This window comes from Notothenia coriiceps, unplaced genomic scaffold (genome assembly GCF_000735185.1).
Source record: "Notothenia coriiceps isolate Sejong01 unplaced genomic scaffold, NC01 NC01_scaffold00011011, whole genome shotgun sequence".
In the NCBI taxonomy this organism is placed as follows: domain Eukaryota; kingdom Metazoa; phylum Chordata; class Actinopteri; order Perciformes; family Nototheniidae; genus Notothenia; species Notothenia coriiceps.
Window position 1 is genome coordinate 235,983 of NW_011343712.1, and position 22,391 is coordinate 258,373.

Genomic DNA, 22,391 nt, shown 5'->3' on the forward strand with positions numbered 1-22,391 from the left:
TCTTGAGTTGTTGATGATTCTGAATTGGTATATGTCTTTTTAACACAAAGGAGGGGACCCACTTGGCCAATTTGCTATCGAACACATCCAGAATGAATGGAAGGTCTCTGTCAGGAAGTCCTTGGACCGTGAAGAGAAGGATAATTATCTCCTCAACATTACTGCCAGTGATGGCATCTTTACCGCCAAAGCCATTGTAGAGGTCAAGGTGCTGGATGCAAATGACAACAGTCCTGTTTGCGAAAAGGTAAATGACACTGTTTTCTGGACTGTTAAAATTCAGCATTTATTTGCGTTTGATGTGCCCTTGTCTTCCTAGTTCTCACTTATATTTCTCTATCCATCCCTCAGTCACTATACAGTGAGAGTGTCAGAGAGGACTCCCCTGCTGGCAGGCTCATCTTGCAGGTCTCTGCTACAGATGCTGACATCCGCTCAAACGCCCAAATCTCCTATGATCTGCAAGGAGTTGGATCTGAATTGTTTAACATTGATTCTGATACAGGTGTGTATATGTGTGCTTACAGGAATAGATGCAAATGTTTATATTTATGAATAAGAGTATTGATTTAGTGATGTTTTTAGATCACTTTTAAATAGTATTCTTTCTAGACATTCATCCTTTTTCTCTGAAGCCTTTTTTGTCCACAATCATTGAGTTAGAAGGCTTTCCAGCTGTGTTGCAGGTTGTTTTGAAATATTAGGATGCAATATGTGAGGCACTCTTGTTAAAGTCTCTCATTAAAACACTCATGGCCCTCTGCTTCAAGCCACAAAATCAAAAAGGCAGCTTTACGCAACAGCAATCTCATATTCTACAGTCTTAGGATTTGAGAATTGCGATCCCTCTGAAATAAGTGTGTGTACCTAGCGAATCATTATTAGCTATAGTGGAGGCAAGTGTGTTTTCTTTGTGCCCAGTTGTTTTACTTATTTATTTTTAAATCAGCCAGGAACATTTCCTTGCAAGGTAGCTGAAAGACACTTAGTGGCACTAGCACACAAAATTGTGCACTTAAATTGAATTTATGACTTCTATACTTCTTGCCTCCAAATCAATTCTTCTGGGAGACCCGCTAAATCAGAGATTCCATCTGGCACCTCGGGAGAAAGAAATAAAAACATTGCCAGTTAATCACCACCAACCTGTTTTTAAAAGAAATGCCAAGTTAAAAGCATGGGATGACAAAACAAACTAAGCCACATTTAAACAGCTATACAACACATCTGCTGCTCCTGCGTAGAATCCTTCAGTAACGGCAAAATTCAGCCTCGATACGCTAAGAGACTGACACCAAGGCAACAATACCATCCAGCTGTCACAGTGCTACTGTTATGGAGCGAGGATGTTTTTTTTCTTCTTCAGTTCTTACAAGTAGGATTATTGCAGATGAGAACCGCCAAGAGGCTCTGGAGTTTTCCAAAGAGGTTTTGGTAATGTTGGCTGCCTCGCCTCCCAGGATACTTCCAAGCTGCTCCTAGCTGCCAACTCTGATGGTTTCCTCCATCCCCCCCACTCTCTCTGCCATTTTCTCGGGCTTCAATTACTTATTTATTCCCCTCTTCTCTCTTTTCAAAGCCATCAGTTGTTTGGATGTGTTTTACTTGTTTAGTAGACAGCATACAAGGGGGCCATTGTGCTTTAAGAGTATACATGGTTTTGTCTTCTTACACATAAACTCAATTTCATCTTCATTTTCTTCATCTTATGACTGTTTGTAACATGAAAGGATTTTTCATTATTCTTTAAATGGAAAATGAGATCTCCCAAAAGAGTGTATTTCTTCATGTTTGTGTATTTTGCTCAAAATTGTTCTGTCTCACCTTCAGGGGAGCTGAAGACTTTACAGCCCCTCGATCGAGAGGAGCAGGTCGAGCACAGGTTCAGAGTGCGGGCGGTGGACGGAGGAGGGCGGTACTGTGAGGCAGACATCCACATCACTGTGGACGATGTCAACGACAACACGCCTCAGTTCTCATCTGAAACCTATACCATCACAGTCTTTGAGAACACAGAGACGGGCACATTTGTGGCAAAACTGCTGGCAAATGATATCGATACTGGTGAGTTTATTTGCTTGCACAGTGTAAACATGACTTTGTACTTGAGAAACTATCAGTCCATTACCACAAAACAAAAATGAAATCTACACCAAGGCATGGGATTACATTTCCTACCAATGTTAGCTAAGATCAACCCCCCCCCATTTTCTGTTGTTCCACATCTCAAGCTCTCTTTTTTTTTACACAGTTTTATGCAGCTTACAATGATAACAGGCACTAACATTTTTTTTGTAATTTTCCAATTATTGGTCCCAAAATATGTTTGTATGTATCGACCACCCCCTCAAGTCTTTAAATGCTGAGTATCACTAACTGTCGCCCTGTATACGTAGTTTCAACATGTAAAACAATCCACATTTTACAGGCTTACTGCGCTTACTTACCGGGAGGTCCATGACTGGACAACATTTCATATTAAAGCTATGTTTTAGATACAGTTTTGTGAGCTGTTGCTTGTCACAAATACCTTAACGTTGAAATTGAAAAATGCACACAAAGACATTACTCAGGCAAAAAAAAAGGGGTTCAACAATTTACACTTATAAAAGTTTCCTGTATCATAGTATGAATGTTCCTCTCGGCTAAATGCTGGCTCACAATAGACTGGTTATTATCTTTCCTTTATACAACTGCATTACACTAAATGGCAAGAGGGAGGGATAACAAATGTGGAATTTCATGAATGATCAACCCCCCAAATTAAAAGCTCCATTACACTCTAATGAAATTCTTCTCTCTTCAAGCTGAATTCTCAAAAGGGCTGATGCAATTTTCCATTTGCATTGTGCAAAGCCACAGGGTCACATATATTTGTCTCCGGCATCTTTACCTTTCGCCAAGCATTGCCAACCGCTGAGCAGCTCACATCTGGGTAAGACTGGGAAGTTCAACATGCAGTCAAACAGTAATTTAAACTCCTGGAGACGTTAACAGGAAACCATTGGACCTGTCTTTCTAGATTAAACCTTTAGTTTAGCAGGAACCACTCTAACCTGTACACTGTCACAGAATCAACGCCCTCTGTTTCCTATCCTGGGAGAACTGACAGCTCGAGATGATAGAATTGGGTCTGCTTAGATGGAAACTTTAAATGGTGAATGGAGAGTGCCGGGATTAAGAAATGTTCTCCCCCGAGGCTTTGCCGGCATGGAATTTTCTTCACATTTTCAAATATCTAGGATAAGGGTACTTGAAGGAGGCTCTGAGAAAATAAGGTGCTTCCTGCAGTTTAGCCAGGGGCAATAATTATTTAGAGTTGCACTGAGTGTAGCAGAGGGAGTTTGAGAAGTTGTATCTCACATGTGGGCATCGCACACATCAGAGTTCTTTTTATTTGTCTTTCTAGTATTTCTTTAGCACAACTGGTGAGTCCCAAGCAACATGTGAGGCGTTCAAGAAGAATTAGACATTGTAGCTTTGACCCAGTTCAGTCAGGCTTCAGTCGACTCTCAGCAGTAAACATGAAGCCTAATGTAACCCTCCTACGAAGAGAAAATATTTGCTTTATCTTCCATCGATATTTGCCTCTAGTATCTATGCAAGGACGCATTCTTGGCACTGGATGCTGTGTGCTGCTGTCTCAATAATCCACCTGCCTATTTGGCTGGAATATGTTTGTTACTTACCCACATTACTGCAGCAAGGAGTTGTGTCAGTGTAAGATCAGTGTAGAGCTAGAATGTTTGCTTTTAGCTATATAACCATGACATTGTCTTTAAAATAGGGCTGCAACTGAGAACCATTTAGCATCGCACACAACAGTTTTCTCTTTAAAGGTGACCTATCATGCAAAATGCATGTGTCTTGTATACATGAATATGTGTCCCCGGTGTTCCAGGGAACTCACCAAGTGTCAGAAAACACAACCCTCTCTATTTTCCTCCATACCCAAATCTCTTAAAAAGGGGCTACAACGGATCTGATACAGACTGATCCAGATTTGAACACTTCTCTGACGTCGCAGAAGTGGCGCTACGGCTATTGGGCCAACTCCACCAATCAGGAGGAGACAGCCACGGACATTGCCGTTCGAAAGCGCTGGAGACGCTGTAGTACATATGCCAGGCCTGTAGATGGTGCTGTTCTCACAGAATCAGCCCCAAAGACAGTGTTAAATTGAGCGAAATGAGGAATGGCTAAAATGCATGATCTGTTTGGTATTTTGAAAAATAAAAACTATAAATATGCCTTATATAGGTGTGGTCCTACACTATATTATTCAAATATAGCATGATAGGTCCACTTTAAACTTTTAGAACGCCCATGAAAAGTGTATCCCTGTTTTATTCACCACTTATCTCAAACTCAAAGATATTAAGTTTACTATCATGTATGACAAAGAAGGGGCTGATTCATTATCCATCCATCCACTCAGCATCCCAACTCTACTTTCATATTAAACATTCCAGTCTTGAGATTATAGTGAGCATATTAGGGGACATAGCCAATTGAAATTCAGCACAATTACTTAACCACCATTAAGTAGTTGTCCCAAGGGTGATCAGACCAGATAAAAGTGATGGGAAACCATATAAGCAGGGCTCTTGTGGTAGTCTCCAGCACGATAATGAGATCCACGGAGGATAGGGGCACTTACCTGATAAATGGGAATATAATAGCGTATTCCAAATGGGGGCCACCTGCAGAAAGGCATTATGATTATTATTGTGATCCGTCTCTGTCTTGTTGCTCGGAGCGTCTTGCTAGTGGGAGGACATGAGTTATGAGGATGGCATGGATTAGACGTTTACAGCTCCTGTTTATCAGAGGCTTCGTGAAAGATGGATGTGTCGGAATGAAAATAAAGGGAGACGGTTTTAATCATTCACGAATCAATACATCAATATAAGAATCAATATGCTTGTTAAGCCCTGTACTTAAGGGAGTGTTTCTGTTGATGTGGCTATTCATCTTTTTCTTTGAAGATAACATTCTACTCAGCAGTATAATTGCTGAGATGAGGGAACAGGGACAGGGAGGATTGTCAAAGTCACAAAAAAAAAACAAAAAAACAACTTAATTTTCCTTTTTGTACTCCATCTCAGGTCTTAACAGCGACATCCTCTACTCATTGGTCGATTCCGCTGAAGGATTCTTCTCAATTGACGAGCACACCGGCGTTATGAGCCTGGAGCGCCCCCTGGACCGAGAGGTGCAGTCCACATACGAGCTGAAGGCCCGGGCCAGTGACCAGGGCTCCCCACGCCTGTCCTCTCTGTGCCACGTGCTGATCTCCGTCCTGGACATCAACGACAATCCGCCAGTCTTTGAGCACCGTGAATACATGGCTACCCTGTCTGAGGACGTGACGGTGGGCACACAGGTGCTCAGAGTGCAGGCAGCGAGCCGGGACACGGATGCTAACGGGGAGATCTCTTACGGCATCATCAGCGGAAACGAGCACGGCATGTTCAGCGTTGACCCTCGCACCGGTATGTGGTAGCAGGAAACAGATGGCTTTTCTTTTTCCATGATCTCTTAGCTCAGCTTTTACTGTGCTCTCCGGGTGTGGCCCTATACTGATATTGACTGTTTTAATGTGGGATTAAATATTGATATCATGGAAATCATAGACAATTATTAATATCGGGTAAATAATCCATGGCCTCTTGAATCATTTCTGTCCTTCAGTTCTTGCTTTTTGTCGTCCCTTATAATTCCATTATATACAGTTTTGTTTATGGACTCTCTTTCTAGCAGTTTGAGTGTTATTCTCTCACAAAAAAGAGACAGAACACACAATTAAATTAATTTAAATAAGGATTGACCTAATAGCATTACTATAATTATTATTTTTTAATTCACATTTTGTAAAGATTCAATACCATGAATTATTTTGGCCGTGATAATCATGCCGTGGAAAGCTGATATCTATCTATGCTCTTGGCTCTCTGCCTATCGGGTGTGTAAAAAAAAAGTAGTATTAACTCCAATCCAATTATATTTAATATTAAATTTAAAAAAAAGAAACAAAGGATTCTTTCTGTGTTCTAACTTCAAGCAGTAATGCAGTAAGAGCAGCTGAGCAATGCATGACTTTTGAATTTCAAATGAAAGCCACTTACTAAAATGCAAAGAAGCTCATTGTTTGTCGTCAAATTGATTTCCTTTTTTGGTTTCACAGATGTTTTATTTATTTAAGTTGTGGTATTGAAGTTTGAATTCTTGTGGGAGGACATCCTCTCTGACTTTCCGCCGTCTCTTTGTCCTCAGGTGATGTCTTTGTGATCGAGCCGCTGGACTACGAGGTCTCCCATGAATACTACATCACTGTAGAGGCTACAGATGGTGGCTCACCGCCGCTCAGCGACATGGCCACTGTGAACATCAACCTGACCGATGTCAACGACAACACACCCGTGTTCAGCCAGGAGATCTACACCGCCGTCGTCAGTGAGGACGCCGAGCTGGGGAAGACTGTGATGGCGGTGAGAATAAACATCCCATCTTTAGGGACATGTACAAATACAATAGTTGGTTGTTGTGGAGCAGCATCCCATACTTACTATAACGCTGCATGCAGGGAGAAATACATTTTTCATCACTGTCTCTTTTAATTTTCCTCCAGCTAGATGTGTCAGTTTGTTCATTTACTCGCTCACAGCCTTCCTCCTCTCTGCCCATTACTCACTGCTTACACTATCACACATCTGCACCTGTGGCAAATCACCATCTGGTGGCACAGCTAAATTAGTAACTGCTCTTCAAGCTCACTGCACCCCTGTTTTCGTGCATTATCTGACACACATGCTCAAACTGTTTAATTGAAAGGCATTTGACTCATTATGCCTCCGTCCTAGTAGATAAGGCATTGTCTTCACCTTTTGCATGTTCAATTTTCTCTCCGTCTATTTCTGTCCAACCCCGCAGCACACCACCACTCCCCCTCCCTTTATAAAAGACCCCTGCTTATGGCCATTTGTCTGTGAGCCTAATGTACCTGAATATAAATGATACATCTGAAAATTAGATTTGAATACGTGCTATTGTCTCATACTTGTAAATCTTCCCTGTCTGCTGATTTCCCCGGGGATCCCTTTCAATATGTGACGCTTGGTGGGTTTTAAGACTGTGTGTTTGTTCTGGAGGAGGATGCACAGGAGAAAGGAAAGGTTGTTAACATCTGTATGATGTTGTGATAGCCGGGCCGCAACTAATTAATATTAATCTTCTCATCATAATTTATTCAGCTGATTATATTTTTCGATAAACAGATTATTTGTTTTGTAAATAACGATGAAAAGTGCAGATTCACAGAGCCCAATGTGCTGAGAGGAACATTTTTGGCATTTAGCTTAAAAAATTACTCAAATTATTGATTTGATTAATTTCCGTTGATCCACTAATGCAGTGAAATCGTGCTTTAAAAGTAAGATTTTGAAATTCAAATATATTTCTGTAAAATTATACAAGTAAAAAACCTATTAGACACTATGTGGGTGGATTTTTTATAAATCCACCCACAGTCATCAGATTTGTAGTCAAATGTTGTTAAATCCTGATTGGCTCGTGGAATTAAATATAGGATCATGGTTTTTCACAGATGATTCCCACCCACTTAAGACTGATAAAGACCACTAACACAATGACAAGTGTACCCTCCCACCAATCAACCAGATGTCTTCTTGATCTGGAAGATCATTTTGTGTCCTTGCAAGAACAATCAATGATAGTATGAAGCTGGTTGAGACATTCTTTTTTACAGTCTCTAACACACGAGTTAACCTAACATTCACACGTTGCCTTGTCATGTTAATCCATTTTCCAGAATCAGGGATTGATTGTTGTTTTGATTGATTTAAAGGTGATGGCAGAAGATGTCGACGGACCTTCTTTCAACCGCGTGCGCTACTTCATCGTGGACGGTAACCAGGGCAGCCCCTTCACCATCGATCCGGTCAGAGGAGAGCTTAAAGTCGCTCGCCAGCTGGACAGAGAGCGAGTAAGAGAAACAACAGATACAATGCTGACTGTTCACAGTTTAATCCACTGTGGGGCTACTTGCACTCTATGCAGAATCCAATCAGAGTCATGTCAGGCCTAATAGGGAAGCTTGTTTACTGATCTCCGCTGCATTATTGCTTACAAAAGCAGCCTTGCCTATGTGCGGTAATTATTCTCCATGTGTTTCTCAGACCTCAGGGTTCACTCTGATGGTGGTTGCCTCAGACAACGGGGCCAACCCTCTCTCCAGCAGCGCCATGATCAACATCGACATCTCAGACGTCAACGACAACCCACCGCTGTTCTCCCAGGCCAACTACAGCCTCATCATCCAGGTGAGAGGGGGGGGGAGAGGTCAGCGAAGATGGCTGATTAAAGGTGTAGAGCAGCGGTTTTCAAAGTGTTAAGGCGCGCCTCCCCTGGGGGGCGCCAGAGAGCTTCAGGGGAGGCGCAGCGTGAGACACAAAAGAACGAGAAAAAGACGAGTATAGTGACACTTGCCCACTTGTGGCTGTCTGTGGAGACCGAGTTCCCCCACCTCGCCAAAAAGGCTGTAAAAGTGCTCATTCCCTTCCCCTTCACCTACCTGTGTGAGTGCAGGTTTTCCGCATTGACTTTGATCAAAAGCAAGTACCGGTAAAGGCTGCAGCCAGAGGATGATCTGCGTTTATTCCTGTGTGCATCAAAGACGCAGACTCATTGTTCCCACTAAAGTAGGGGTGAGTGTAATGGGGTAACGTTCAGTGTGTTGCCGGGAGCATATAAGGATTTATCCACCATGTTGAAAATGTTAAAAGAAATATGTCTTGAGAACACGGCGTGCGGAAATATACGGGTCGTGCTGCAGCTAGATGTGCCTGTCCTCTGTAAGAAGGTGTCGGCGACTGACATGCAAGGAAGAACGGCTGTCCACAGGCTGTTCCAACTTTAACAACTGTATTAACTTCCAGGGTAGTGAATTGAACATGCAATTGTAATTGGGTGTGTGGTATATTTTCATGCACGGACACGCATTTTCCACAACACACAAACTGAACAACACTAAATGTTCCGATCGTTACCAGCGTCCTTGCGATCTTGTTATAATAACAAGTGCACGTTACTGATGCAATATGGTTGAGACCATTCGGGCTTATTCTAGAGGGGTGCAAGGAATAGTCCAAGTAGTGGGGGAGTTTTATACAATATGTTTAAAACATAAAAATAAAAAGGTTTAAAAAAGTTATTGTTTAATGTTTTAAGGAGGTGACGCTACTCAGCCAATCAAATCGGTGCAGTCAGCAAGAGGAGAGAAACAGTCGGAGTAATTTCAAATGGCGGAAGGTAGACAGCGAAAACAGAGCATTTAATTACATTTTCTCTTACTGGACCTCTTTGAAATGCAATTGAATACCCCTGCATTATAGCAACAACAACAATAATAATAATAATAACAGCAATAATAATTGGGAGGGGGGGCGCGGCTGTTCCTATGTTCTCTGAGGGGAGGCTCACCTACCCACACTTTGAAAACCCCTGGTGTAGAGGATGAGAAAGAGGTAGATGGAAAGGAAGTAAGAGAGGAGGAGCAGGGGGGGATTGCAGTGGACACAGAGAAAGGGATTAACAGGGAGGAATAATGGGAGACTGTGCGACTTGAATGTCAAGAAGCAAGTCGGATGTTGGAGTAAGAACAGAGGTAGGGAGGAGGGGGAGGGAATCAAAAGACAGAGGATGCATCTTAAGTATGAGAATTAAGATAAGGGAATAAATGGGAAAGGCTGCGAGGCAGGAGTGATGAAGAGAGGAAATGTGCAAGATACTGAGCTACAGTCGGTTCACTGGAGAGAAGTGAACGAGTGTTGAAATGAAAATAATTAAGCTAGATGCATTTGTAATACAGTTCAGGACAGAAATCATGATTCCAAAGATAGATGGTTTATTTGTAATGTTCCTTTCTGTTTATTGTGCGGAGGCGTCGCACACACAGCTAGAGTACTAATGAAACATTGTTTTGCTTCAAAAGAAATCCTAACCGCCTTTATTTTGACTTATTATGGATCCCAAATCAAAGTAAAGCACAAAAGCACTCCTAAAAGAACAAGTAAGCAACACAAAGCACACTGTTCACAACACCAGGAGCATTAGGAGTTGTTTGAGAATAACATTGAGTTTCAGGACTTGCATTACAAAGGACAGATCTGAAGACCATTCAGGGACACACAACAGGAGAGAGGAAGCCTTCCCTTTCTAAAGTTAACCTGCCCAAATCTTTGAAGCAATTATAATTGTACAATCGTATTTAGTTGATTAAAATTAGAGAAGCTTACGTTTTCCCCATTTTTAGCTGTACCAATATTCAGTTATGTAATAGTCTCTGTTACGTTTCCTCTCGCACCGTGCAATTCTTACATTTTGCAAAAACATTGTAGAGATGAAGAGCATCAGGTGAGCCACCTCCTCTCTCGACAAACATTACACATGCCTCTCTTGAATCCCACAGGAGAACCGACCAAAAGGCACAAGTGTTCTCCAGCTCACCGTAACCGATCGGGACGCTTCCCACAACGGCCCACCTTTCACCTTCGCCATCGTGGATGGGAATGAGGGCGATGCTTTCCACATCAATCAGCAGGGAGCTTTAGTGGCCGTGGGAGCGCTGCATAGGAAAAGTAAAGAACACTACCTACTGCAAGCTCAGGTGAGTCACAGCGCAGAGGAGAAACCGCAGTTGAGAGGTTGTATTGATTTAACCGTCAAGGCATAGCAACCTGATCTATTTGTCTTCCTTCTGTTCCCCATCTCCTTACATCCCAACACTAGTCAATGTTCGTCTCTCCATCTTTTAAACACGTTCTAAATACAGCTTTTAACCTTGCAAACAACTGTCTGTAAGATGCTGAAGTGGAATACATCAAAGCTGCTGCATGGGAGTAAATCTCAAAGGAGAATAACAAATCAAAGACATTTGCTTTGAGTTGGCACGATGGCATGTGTGGCTGGGTGTTGATGTGTCACTTTAGCAGAAAAAAAAAAAAAAGAGTGGGCAGATGGGATATGAAATGTAAGTGTGATGTCTTGTTACACGAGATGTACACTCACGTTTGAGTCATAGTTGTTTTTTTTAACTGATGACCATCCGTGTGAGAGTGTGCTTGATGAAATGCATGAACTGTAGATGTTTTAATATGCAGAGCACCAACAGTATCTAGATGTGGTTTGGCTTACCAGTGGAAGAGCTTGATTGCCCTCTGCTGTTGGAAAAAGAAAGCTTTCATACAAAAACTAACACTGAACATCATTTTCTTCTCTCCATATCCAGGTGTCAGACAGTGGCAAACCTCAGCTCGTTTCCACCGCCTTCATCACTGTGCGAATAATCGAGGAGAGCGTCTACCCTCCTGCCATCCTTCCACTGGATATCTTTGTCACCACCGCGGGCGATGAATACCCCGGAGGTGTCCTGGGCAAGATCCACGCCACCGACCAGGACATCTACGACACCCTCTTCTACAGCCTCGCCCCTTCCTCCTCCTCATCGGACGACAGTGGAGCCCTGTTTTCAGTGTCCGCCTCGGATGGTAAAGTCATCGCCCTGCGCCCCCTCGATGTGGGTCACTACCCTCTCAACGTGACGGTGACCGACGGGCGCTTCACCACGGCGGCTGACGTCACCGTGCACGTCAGACAGGCCACACGTCAGGCTCTGGACAACTCTATTGCCGTGCGCTTTGCTAATATCGCCCCTGAGGAATTCATCGGGGACTTCTGGCGTAACTTCCAGCGGGCACTGAGGAACATCGCAGGGGTCCGGAGGAGTGAGGTGCAGCTGGTGAGCCTGCAGCCTTCAGAGAACGGAGACCTGGACGTGCTGTTGGCTTTAGAGAGGTCCGGCACCCCCTACCAATCTCAGGAGGTGAGAACGACTATGCTAACACTGGATGTTCATTTATAGCTAATGGTACCAAATACGGCTGTGAAATATATTGTGCCATCGTATTATAAGAGTAGATATCAAAGATTTAGGATATCGTAACATTTTAAGTATTTTCACTTTAAATGGCTACATTACAGTATAGTGATGTCATTGTATGTCATTATTTCCACATTATTCTGACATTTTCATTGCTAAAATATCTTTCAATATTGTTTCATAATTATCTGGTTATAAAAACTTTGATAAATGATTTTCTTTATACAACCCAACCCTAGTACAGAATTGTTAAATTAATCAAATAATGATCTTTAAAGTTTCAAAAATGTCAGTGGAAATGTCCAAGAGCCCAATACGATGTCTTTAAATTACTAAAGATGTTCAGTTTTTAAAGACATAAAAAAGAGAAAAGCTGATTATTATATTATGTGTTTTTTCAGGTGGTCTTCCGTAAGCTGAACTCCTCTGCGGCTGTGATCGAGGAGATGACGGGCGTTCGGATCGTGCGGGTGGTGCAGAAGCTGTGCGCGGGGGTGGACTGCCCGTTAAGCTTCTGCGACGAGGTCATCTCCCTGGACAAGAACACGATGTCCACATACAGCACGGCTCGTCTCAGCTTCGTCTCACCGAGACACCTGAGGACCGCCACCTGCCAGTGTGAAGGTAGGCTCGTTAACCTCACACAGATTTACACATTCACTGTCTGTTAGAAACGCCTGATCTGACTGGAAATGTGTTGTTGTTTAGGCGGCACATGTCCCGTGGTGAACAACCTGTGTGAGAACAGCCCCTGTCCTGAGGGAATGGAGTGTGTGGCAGATCCTAAAGAAGCCGTGTACAGCTGTGTGTGTCCAGAGGGCATAAAGGGCAAGTGCTCCGGTAAGACCACCCACCTATTCATCTCTGTTTCCAGATATCGTTATCTCTTCCCTATCTCCAGCCTTTTCACCCTGGAGTAATGATGAAAATAATGTAAAAGCTGCATGCCTGTCCCACATCTTCTTGATTCATGTCTCTCACTTCCTGTCAGATGGCAACTCCCTGACGTTCAGCGGCAGCGGCTATGTGAAGTACCTTCTGATGGAGAATGAGAACAAGGAGCTGATGAAACTCTCCCTGAGGATCAGGACCTTCTCCACTCATGCTACTGTCATGTATGCGAAAGGAACAGACTACAGCATCCTCGAGGTGTGTGTGTGTGTGAATATATTTGCTGTGTGTGAATATTGTGTGTCTGTGTGAATATTGCCTTATTGCTCAGACGTGCATTTATTCCTTCAGAGTCTTCAAAACTGATAACCTTCCTTATCATAATTAAGTCTAGACTGACTGTCCCTCCGTTTTACCGCGCAGCATTTCCATATCAGAAGGGCTTAATAAACACAAACTGACCCGCCCTCCCATGAGACCACCCAACCATGTGTACCAATCAACTGTTCTGAAGGGTTCAAAAAGCCTTTTTAAACCCCCGTTCACATGAGGGACGGTGGGAATGTGGTGGTGGGTTGAAAAAAAGCTCCTCACACACAGGAGCTATTTTAGTTCTGGGAGGGAAACAGAAAGCTGTTTTCCACACATTCCTTCGAGTCTGTCTCTTATAGCAGTCTGCATGCCAGACCTTAGACTCGAAACCTGGCTGGCTATGAGACAGTTATTGTTTAGCCATGTGAGGCTTGAAATAACTTTTAATTATTTTATTTAGAGACATAAACTTACAGCGTTTTATAAAGATGCCTTCCTGCACAGCTTGTTGAAATTGGGTTGCTCTTTACCAAGATTACATTTTAATGAATTATTGATGCACACTGTATTTTCTGATAGGGAGTGATTTATGACAGTGTCACATATTGATTTATAACAGTGCCTTCATCATTTAATTACGATTTCTCCGCCAGATTCTAATCTTGTGTTGATCAAGATGAGAGACAGAGAACACAAATTATGAAACTAGAAGCTTTCATATCTCTGCTGTATGCTGAATGTTCATCATCTTCTAACTTTGTGTTTCTGACAGATTGTGAACGGCCGTCTGCAGTACAAGTTCGACTGCGGCAGTGGCCCCGGCCTGGTGTCTGTGCACAGCGCTCAGATTAACGACGGGGAGTGGCACACTCTCACACTGGAGGTGGATGGTAACTACGCCAAGCTGGTGCTGGACCGGGTGCACGCCGCCTCAGGCACAGCACCGGGCACCCTGAGGACCCTCAACCTCGACAACAGCATTTATTTCGGCGGGCATGTACGCCAGCTGGCCTCGGCTCGCCACGGTCGCAGCCTGCCCGTCACCAACGGGCTGCGCGGCTGCATGGAGGCCATCAGCCTGAACGGCCAGGAGCTGCCTCTGAACACCAAGGCTCAGCGGGCCCACGCCGTGCTGGAGGACCTCGTGGACGTGAGCCCAGGCTGTGCCCTCGCACCTGCCGAGAGCTGCTCCAGCAACCCCTGCAGCAACGGGGGGGTCTGCGCCTCGCTGCCTAACGGAGGTACATCCCGCTCAACTCATTGCACTCACGTTCTCACCCGGGTGGCTTTAGTTAGTCAAGTCAAAGTCAACTTTATTGTCAATCTTGCATTTTGTGTGTACAGACACAGAGATCGAAATACCGTTTCCCATAATCCTGAATACGAAAATACAAATATATATAAAAATATGTATATCCTACACAATCAACAGACACATTTATACCTATGCACACAAAACATTGATAAACTGTGTAAAGGTTGAATGAGATTATAAACTACAGTCATTTTTATCAGTTAGTTGTCACTTTTATTAACTTAGTCTATTATTGTGTATTGACTTAATGAGCTATTGCAAGTAAATCAAGTTTTGGTATTATTGGTTGGACGTAACAAGTCATCTCAAGATCTGGATTATTGTGTGAATATTCTTCTCTATTTTGATATTTTGTGAACTGAACTTTTCAAAAGATGGTCTACAAACACAATGATAAAGAGACCAACGCAGCCAAACTATCACTTTGCTCTTGTTTGTATAAATAGTGTGTAGAAGCACCACTGTGTATAACAGCACAGTTAGGCAGCTCAATGACGAGCCTCTACAAAAGACCAACGTTTGTGATAAAGGTAGACTTAGAGTGGTTGTATTGGACTGGAATTAGTTCAATTAGTTTTATCTGAACATTATTACATTTCCCCCGTGAGATTAAGGAGTTTTAATTATTCACTAAATTACTCATCTGATCATATAACAGAGCTTCTGCCGCCTGAGAACAGGTGTATCAGCTGGGAAGTTGAATCTGTTTGCATATTGAAGGCAGGCTATTAGAGAGGCATCTTCTACCATAGTTTTGTGCGACCTCTCCCTGTTATCTGATGCGTCTGCTTGCAGTGTTAATTTGCAGTAAGTGCCGTTTGCTGTTAATGCAAACTCAACAGTTCTGCATCAGTTCGCATTAAAAACTTGCCAGTGGTTCAGGGGGCATAATCCCTCACTGTCCCTACGAGGCTTTTCTGCTAAATCTGCAGCTCAGTTATGAAAAGAAAGAACACACTCTAAGCAGTGTGGTGAGCACAACGTTGTACTATTGGAATTAATGTAAATTATGCAAAGTAAACCATTAAAATAAAAACAACAGTACATTTCAGTCCCCCCAGCAATTATTTCCTAACAAGCGTTGTTGTGATGAATTACAGGAGTTTAACAATAAATGAATACGTCTTTTATTTATATTCCACAGGCTACTTCTGTAAGTGTCCTGCCTCCTTCATGGGCACCCACTGTGAGATCGGCCTGAGCCCCTGTGCCTCCAACCCCTGCCTGTACGGGGGCACCTGTGTTCCTCGAGCAGGCGACTTCTTCTGCCAGTGCAGAGGACAGTACTCAGGACAAAGGTACAGCCATCTTATCCGTCACATTTTAAAAAGTAGAAGTACACATTTAACCACGAGCATGCTATGGCGCTAGATTGATGGATATCATTTTGCATGTATGCCTGGGTGATGATGATCATGTGATAAAGTTAATACTTTAAACACATCATGTAATTCTAATTTTATATTAATACTCACATTTCATTTTGAATCTTTGAGTAAGACCTGCATTTCAAGTTATAGACCGGTGATCAGCTATTATAAATGATAGGTTTTCAAAAAACACGTTTTCCTATATTTTGTAGGTTTCTTACGTAAGCTTGTTTTGTATTCAGGTGCCAGTTGGGGCCGTACTGCAGAGATAACCCCTGTAAAAACAGCGGGAAGTGTATCGACAGCCTGGACGGTCCAGTGTGTGAGTGTGAAGTCGGTTTCCAGGGAGAAAGGTACGTACATTTTGAATTCAAACCCATGAACTGATCTCACTAAATGAATTATATCTCGGGCTAGACAGGTCCGATCTCCTGTATCAGCAGTTTGTAACACACAGCACTGAACTCTGATGTGTTCTTCAGGTGCCTGAGCGACGTTGACGAGTGCATCAAGAACCTCTGCTCCAACGGGGGCCAGTGCCAGAACACATACGGCTCGTACAAATGCAACTGCTCGCTGGGATTCAACGGACAGATGTGCGAACTCCGCGCCGAGGTCCGCAATGACTTCGTCTCCACTTCCTGGAACATCGGTCTGGAGGAGGTGATCGGCATCGTGGTGTTTGTGTCCAGCATCTTCATCCTGGTCCTCCTCTTCATCATCATCCGCAAGAAGGCCTGTCGCAGAAGGTCCAAGCACAACGACGACAACAAACATCTGGCCAGTCCCAACATGTCTCACTCCTTCCTACAGAGACCGTACTTTGACGTCAAACTCAACAAGAACATCTACTCCGACATCCCCCCCCAGGTCCCCGTGAGGCCCATCTCCTACACTCCCAGCATTCCAAGCGACTCGAGGAACAACCTGGACAGGAATTCATTCGAGGGCTCAGCCATCCCGGAGCACCCTGAGTTCAGCACCTTCAACCCGGACACTGTGCACGGGCACCGCAAGACCGTGGCCGTGTGCAGCGTCGCCCCCAACCTTCCCCCCCCCCCTGGCTCCAACTCCGTCTCAGACAGCGACTCCATCCAGAAGCCAAACTGGGACTATGACTACGATGGTAAGTTCTCAATGTTCCTAAAAGTACCCGGTAAAGGATGATGACATTTTTGTACATATAAGAGGAAAAGTAACAATGCTACATTTGTACACCTCAGGTTAAATCATTTTCAGTTAGTTACTCGTTTGACTTTGTCTCCATTTTCTTTATACTTTGTACCAAACGATGATTAAACTTGATACAAAATTCAGTAAATACAAAATGTAATTGAAAGCAAATAGTGGTTTTATATATGATGCATTATAAATAACACTTCATAAAATATTTCCTTATACTTTTTTATTATTTTGCCCATATTGAAATACAAATTGAGACCAGGAAAACTATACTTGAGACTAAAAAAACTATACTAAACTTTGAAAATTCCAAAACAAATCAAAGCAACATCCTACAACCGTATACTTCTGTCTGTCTTTTCTATTGTTGCCCATCTATAGACTATTTCAAACACATTGCTTTGCCCTACACAGGAAGTGTTCCCATCTCTTCCATGTGCTTCCATACACTATATTCAGGCTGTGCTTTCTCTTCCAGCTAAAGTGGTGGACTTGGACCCGTGCCTGAGTAAGAAGCCTGCAGAGGACAGCGCCTGTCACGCCTACAACACCCGGGGCAGCATGTCCGAGGTCCAGTCCCTCAGCTCCTTCCAGTCTGAGTCCTGCGATGACAACGGTATGCTGCCACTCAGCGTGTTAAATCTATCTCTCTTAGTCATCTGAGGAAAACTAACCACATAGCATAGTATAAAAACAGCATATTTCATAACACGCACATGTATGAGATGATATTTTGCATTTGTGATGAGTTTAATCTCTTATTGCCTTTGTTTGATCAGCCTGCAGGGTTCTGCAACAGTTACCTGTGTCTTTGTAGAGCCTTGATGATTTTCTTGCTAACTCTGTTTCTTTGCATGCTCACAATGGATACGCCAAATGGCTCTGGGGTCACATGTTGTTCTCTCTTTCCTTCTGCTGCGGGGCTTCAGCTCCCATATGGATCAAATCAGTCCACAGATCCAGAACAAGGTTTTAAATAGGGGGGTCCAGCCTGTAAGTCCTCAATCACTGCCGGTACAGACGGAAGCATTCACAAAAACATGTGCAGTGTAATTCTCCCGGGATTACATGTATACGTATTACATACATACAAAAAATACATTCTGACCCTTTTCTAATCCGCCCGCTCTCAGTTTACCTGTGTTCAAAAGGAGTTTGATGACTTAGAAACCTGTTTGAAAATCCATCATGAAGTCATTTACTTTTTCATAATTATTTTTAATTATTTACATGCATGCCTTTTTCTTTGTCTCTCTTTTTTTCAACATGTAGCTACAAAGTGATGTGTAACGCAAACATCCAGGAACATATCACATGGGTATACACGCATATGTTATGTTCTCCTGTCATTTTTCTCATCACATCTACCTTATTACCCTGTCATTACCAGGATATCATGGTGGGGATTGTGCTGCCCATAAGTCATCAAAACCTTTGAAAAATACAAATGAATCCTAAATTGATTTAGAAATTGAATATTTCCGAAACAAGCCATTTCTGTTTCCTTCATTTCCCTCAGTTTGTTTTCTGAAAACACAGTGGCTTTTCTCTGTGTTAGGGTTGGAACTGTGCTCACGTCTCCGGGGAATTTCACTGATTCATCCATCTGTACTGTGAATGGCACCCCGTAGCATCTCAGTATGTTGTTGTTGTTGTGTTATCTTGCACAAACAAAACCAGACCCATACTGTTCCGCCTTCCACCATTGTCTTGTGCCTAGCCAACCCCCCTCTCCCCCCGTGCATTCAGTCGCCACAGATAAGTACAAATAAGTGTGTTCAGCAGGACGTTTGTGGGAAGTGTTGATCGTGTTGGCATCAATTCCACCATGCACTTCATTTGTATGTGTTTGTTTTTAAATGATGAAACCATTTGTACTTATGCTTGATCTCTCCCATCCACTCCCCTTTCTCCTGCCTCTCACAAGCCTCCCTAGTGACGGTAATCCACCTTGTCAACTGTGCTGTTGACACGGTGGAAGGAGAAGGTACTCTTTTATTGCTTCCACCTCCCTTCAGTTTATTCTTGGTGTTGGGATGTGAAGTGCAGGTGAAAGAGCTGCCATTATCTTACACTGACAAACCAAATCCAACTCGTTCTTTTTTTAGATTCAGCTGCTAATTAAACAGGCACAGAAGTGTTGCCTTCAAGTCTCAGTGAATAACTTTGCCAACCTTTAATTGCACACCTCAAGAAGTCGGTTTGAGAAAATGGCAAACCTGTTGTCCATGAATTACCCGTCATTCTCTCATTTCATTCGTGTTCTTAGCCCATTGTTCTTTCTTCTCAGGTTTTAATGTTCTTTTTTCTCTTTCTCCTCCTCCTTGCCTCATATAAAGAGTTGTTTTTGGCTCATGATCTCAAGAACCCAAGAGGTGACTTTTTACATCTTTGTTTGCCTGATGTTCACTGGTGTTGCCCCAATCCCCTCGTCTAACTCTTAACCACTCACCCCAAAGCTTAGTGAGGAAAGGGTTAACTGCTCTGTGAGACACTGAGTGCTTTCTGCTTCGCTCCTCTTAAGGTGTTACTGTCTGCCGCTGTGAGAGTATTAAAATCATTCCCATGCATGTCTTTGATGCCGGGACAACGTTAGAGAAAATGTTAATCCGAGCATTATATGATTTAACATTTTGCTCAGTAACTAACTGGAAATGTAACCGATTGGATAGGAGTTGCTTGTGTCGGCTTGTCTTTGTAAGTTCTTTTAATGGTTTGACACAGCATTTACAGTAACTCTTTTTTAACACTTCTTATACATTTGTTGTATGTGAAAGTGGTTTAGTTATAATCAGTCCCAGTAAATATTATCTTTCTGGTGAAGGGAAGAACATTTTTTCGTCTTCATCTTCAATCATTTGACGTATTTCCATGTTGTGGGAAAAGTAATGCAACCAGTTGGATCTAAATCCAATGATAGAAAGATCCAAAGATATGATTGGATAGTTCGGAAGTGGGCGTGGCTTAGCTCATATTGTGTTGCCATATGGAACTGTAGATAGAAACTTAGGACTATTGGACACAATGTTAATATATATTTAAGGAGTACTCCAATGAGATGTTATTTATCAAACACATTATATTTGTTTATTTTAGGGATAGGAGAAGGAGATTTTGTTATAAAAATACTTTTTTTTTTAAAAAGACGTTTTGGCTGTTAACAAGATATAATGGAATAGTGTCAGTGTGCTTAAAGTCTGTGAACGTGCCTGCGCTGTGTTAAAATGTGAAGTTAAGTGTTTATTAATGAACAGCTCATTGTGTTGGTGTGATGTATTGTGTAAATGTTGCATGGTGTGGGTTGTTAACATTAACATAATGCCCTATGGTGATAATTGTACTGTTTGAGAGCTTTAGTGCAGAATACTAATACATGTGTTTGGGCTTTTCCTTATCCAACAGGATATCACTGGGACACATCTGATTGGATGCCAAGTGTCCAACTTCCTGGAATCCAGGAGTTTCCACAGTATGAGGTTGTGGAGTCGCCCGCCCCACTGTACAGCGACCCGAGTGCCATGGACACCGACTACTATCCCGGCGGCTTCGACATCGAGAGCGACTTCCCTCCGCCGCCCGAGGACTACAACGCCAACGACGACCTGCCGCCGCCGCCTTTGCCAGAGTACAGCGACACGCTGAGGCCCATGGGAAGAGAGTTAGACCCGTCTGCGAGCGGTCCGGGCAGCCCGGCCGGGGTCCGTCAGCGCCCGGCCCTGCCCCAGCTGTACAGCCTTAACCAGTACCTGCCGCAGCACGCCTACCCCGGCGAGGGGGGCGACAGCGAGGGCCACGGTGCCACCTCCACCTCAGGCAACACCACCCCGGCCTCCACCATGGGCCCCGGCGGCTACAGAGGGGGCTACCCTTTAGGGTGTAGTCGGGACTTTGACTCGTCAGCTCTGGACAACATGTCCCTGTCCCTGTACACGTCCACAGCCTCCTGCTCGGACATGTCGGCGTGCTGCGAGGAGTCCGAGGCGATGATAAGCGACTACGAGAGCGGCGATGAGGGCCACTTTGAGCGGCTGTCCATCCCGGCGCTCGACTCCCAGCAGCACACTGAAGTCTGACACTGGATCCAAACAAAAGTGCCTGAACCCACAGCTACACCTTATGTTAACCCCTCACACACCAAACATGCACAGTATGTGTACACAGAAAACGCAACATACACACATACATACATTCAAACACACAATGAATTGAGTCTACACACGGGGGTTGTTGAGACTGGTTGTGAGGCCAATCGGCTGAGAAGATCTCATGAAGCTATCGGAGAGACTCTGTAGCATCTTAACGTCGGATCAGTCCAACTCCTGCCCTTTTACGTTGGCGGTGCCATGCTTTATGTAACTTTCATCATGCAGGAAGTGGATTGGCTGAAGGGTCAGGATATGCATCATGAGAAAAAAAAAAAAAGAATAATTCACAATATCTCTGTTTCTATAAATTCAACCAAGCAAAATGTTTTTCTACAAGTGCTCATTTTCAATGTAAATTTAAATGTACAGTTTTGATTTCAAAGTTTACTAGGTTTTGTAGATATTCTATGCTTTTATTTTCAACAAAAAAGAGTTAAATGGTGTGACATTATCAGCCTTACTGTGCTTACATTCACAAAAAAGGAAAAGTTAAAAAAAGAGTGAGAAGAAAAGAGCGTGGCTTTTCCGAACACAGTGTACTCGTAAATCTTATTGTCTCCTGCTCATTTCAAAAAGGGTCTTCAATGAACGACTGCATATTCTTGTTGTTTTTAATTTTGTTTGTCTGTACATTTTGACTTTGGAACCTCTTTATTTTTCCACCAAGAAAATGGGACCCGATATATTTATAGTGCAGAGTTATCCATGATGGACACGAGACTTTTTCAGGTGTCTATGTGTGTGTGAGCAATGCTATGGTCTTGTTAAGGTTTTTATTGAATACTGCCACAAGCTCACGCTTTCCTACTGGCAATAAATTATTCCTAAAAAATATTGAGATTGTCTGAGTGCAATTATTTCTCGACTGTAGTCATGAATAGTTGTAGCGTTAGGCAGTAATGTGGTTGCAATAAAACTTCTGCAGCTGGTATTGTTGGTGTAAAAAGTTATTGATAAATATTTTGAAGCCTTTGAATGTCTCTTTAATGTTTGTTTTTGGGAATGGTGTGTTTATAGATGCAACAATAATGAGCTTTCTCAGAAAGTTGTTGGACTAATCAGTAATGAAAGTGATATTTAATGCAAAATGGTCTGATCAATTCCATTTTAAAACCCTCTGGATGCACCGTTATCCATCAGATAGTGCAAGATGATTTAAAGGGGACCTATCATGCAAAATGCACTTTTGAATGTATTTTATACATCATTATGTGTCC

At 43.0% G+C, this 22,391-nt stretch overlaps 1 protein-coding gene across 8 annotated transcripts in view; it reads left to right on the forward strand.

Moving 5' to 3' along the window:
- The window catches only part of fat1a (FAT atypical cadherin 1a), a 42,777-nt gene extending 20,769 nt beyond the window's left edge, over positions 1-22,008 (forward strand). For 2 of the 8 annotated variants that reach the window (XM_010772252.1, XM_010772254.1), the window contains 19 exons: positions 51-247; positions 352-505; positions 1,831-2,064; positions 5,109-5,495; positions 6,277-6,491; positions 7,868-8,005; positions 8,199-8,342; positions 10,490-10,687; positions 11,309-11,902; positions 12,361-12,583; positions 12,668-12,799; positions 12,951-13,108; positions 13,935-14,403; positions 15,622-15,775; positions 16,090-16,200; positions 16,330-16,973; positions 17,508-17,645; positions 19,369-19,404; positions 20,432-22,008. In XM_010772252.1, the coding sequence (XP_010770554.1) occupies positions 51-247; positions 352-505; positions 1,831-2,064; positions 5,109-5,495; positions 6,277-6,491; positions 7,868-8,005; positions 8,199-8,342; positions 10,490-10,687; positions 11,309-11,902; positions 12,361-12,583; positions 12,668-12,799; positions 12,951-13,108; positions 13,935-14,403; positions 15,622-15,775; positions 16,090-16,200; positions 16,330-16,973; positions 17,508-17,645; positions 19,369-19,404; positions 20,432-21,102 (4,997 nt within the window). In that variant the 3' untranslated portion in view covers positions 21,103-22,008. The other 6 variants (XR_798442.1, XR_798440.1, XR_798441.1 and 3 more) reach the window with 6 other exon arrangements.
- The last annotated feature ends 383 nt before the right edge of the window (positions 22,009-22,391 follow it).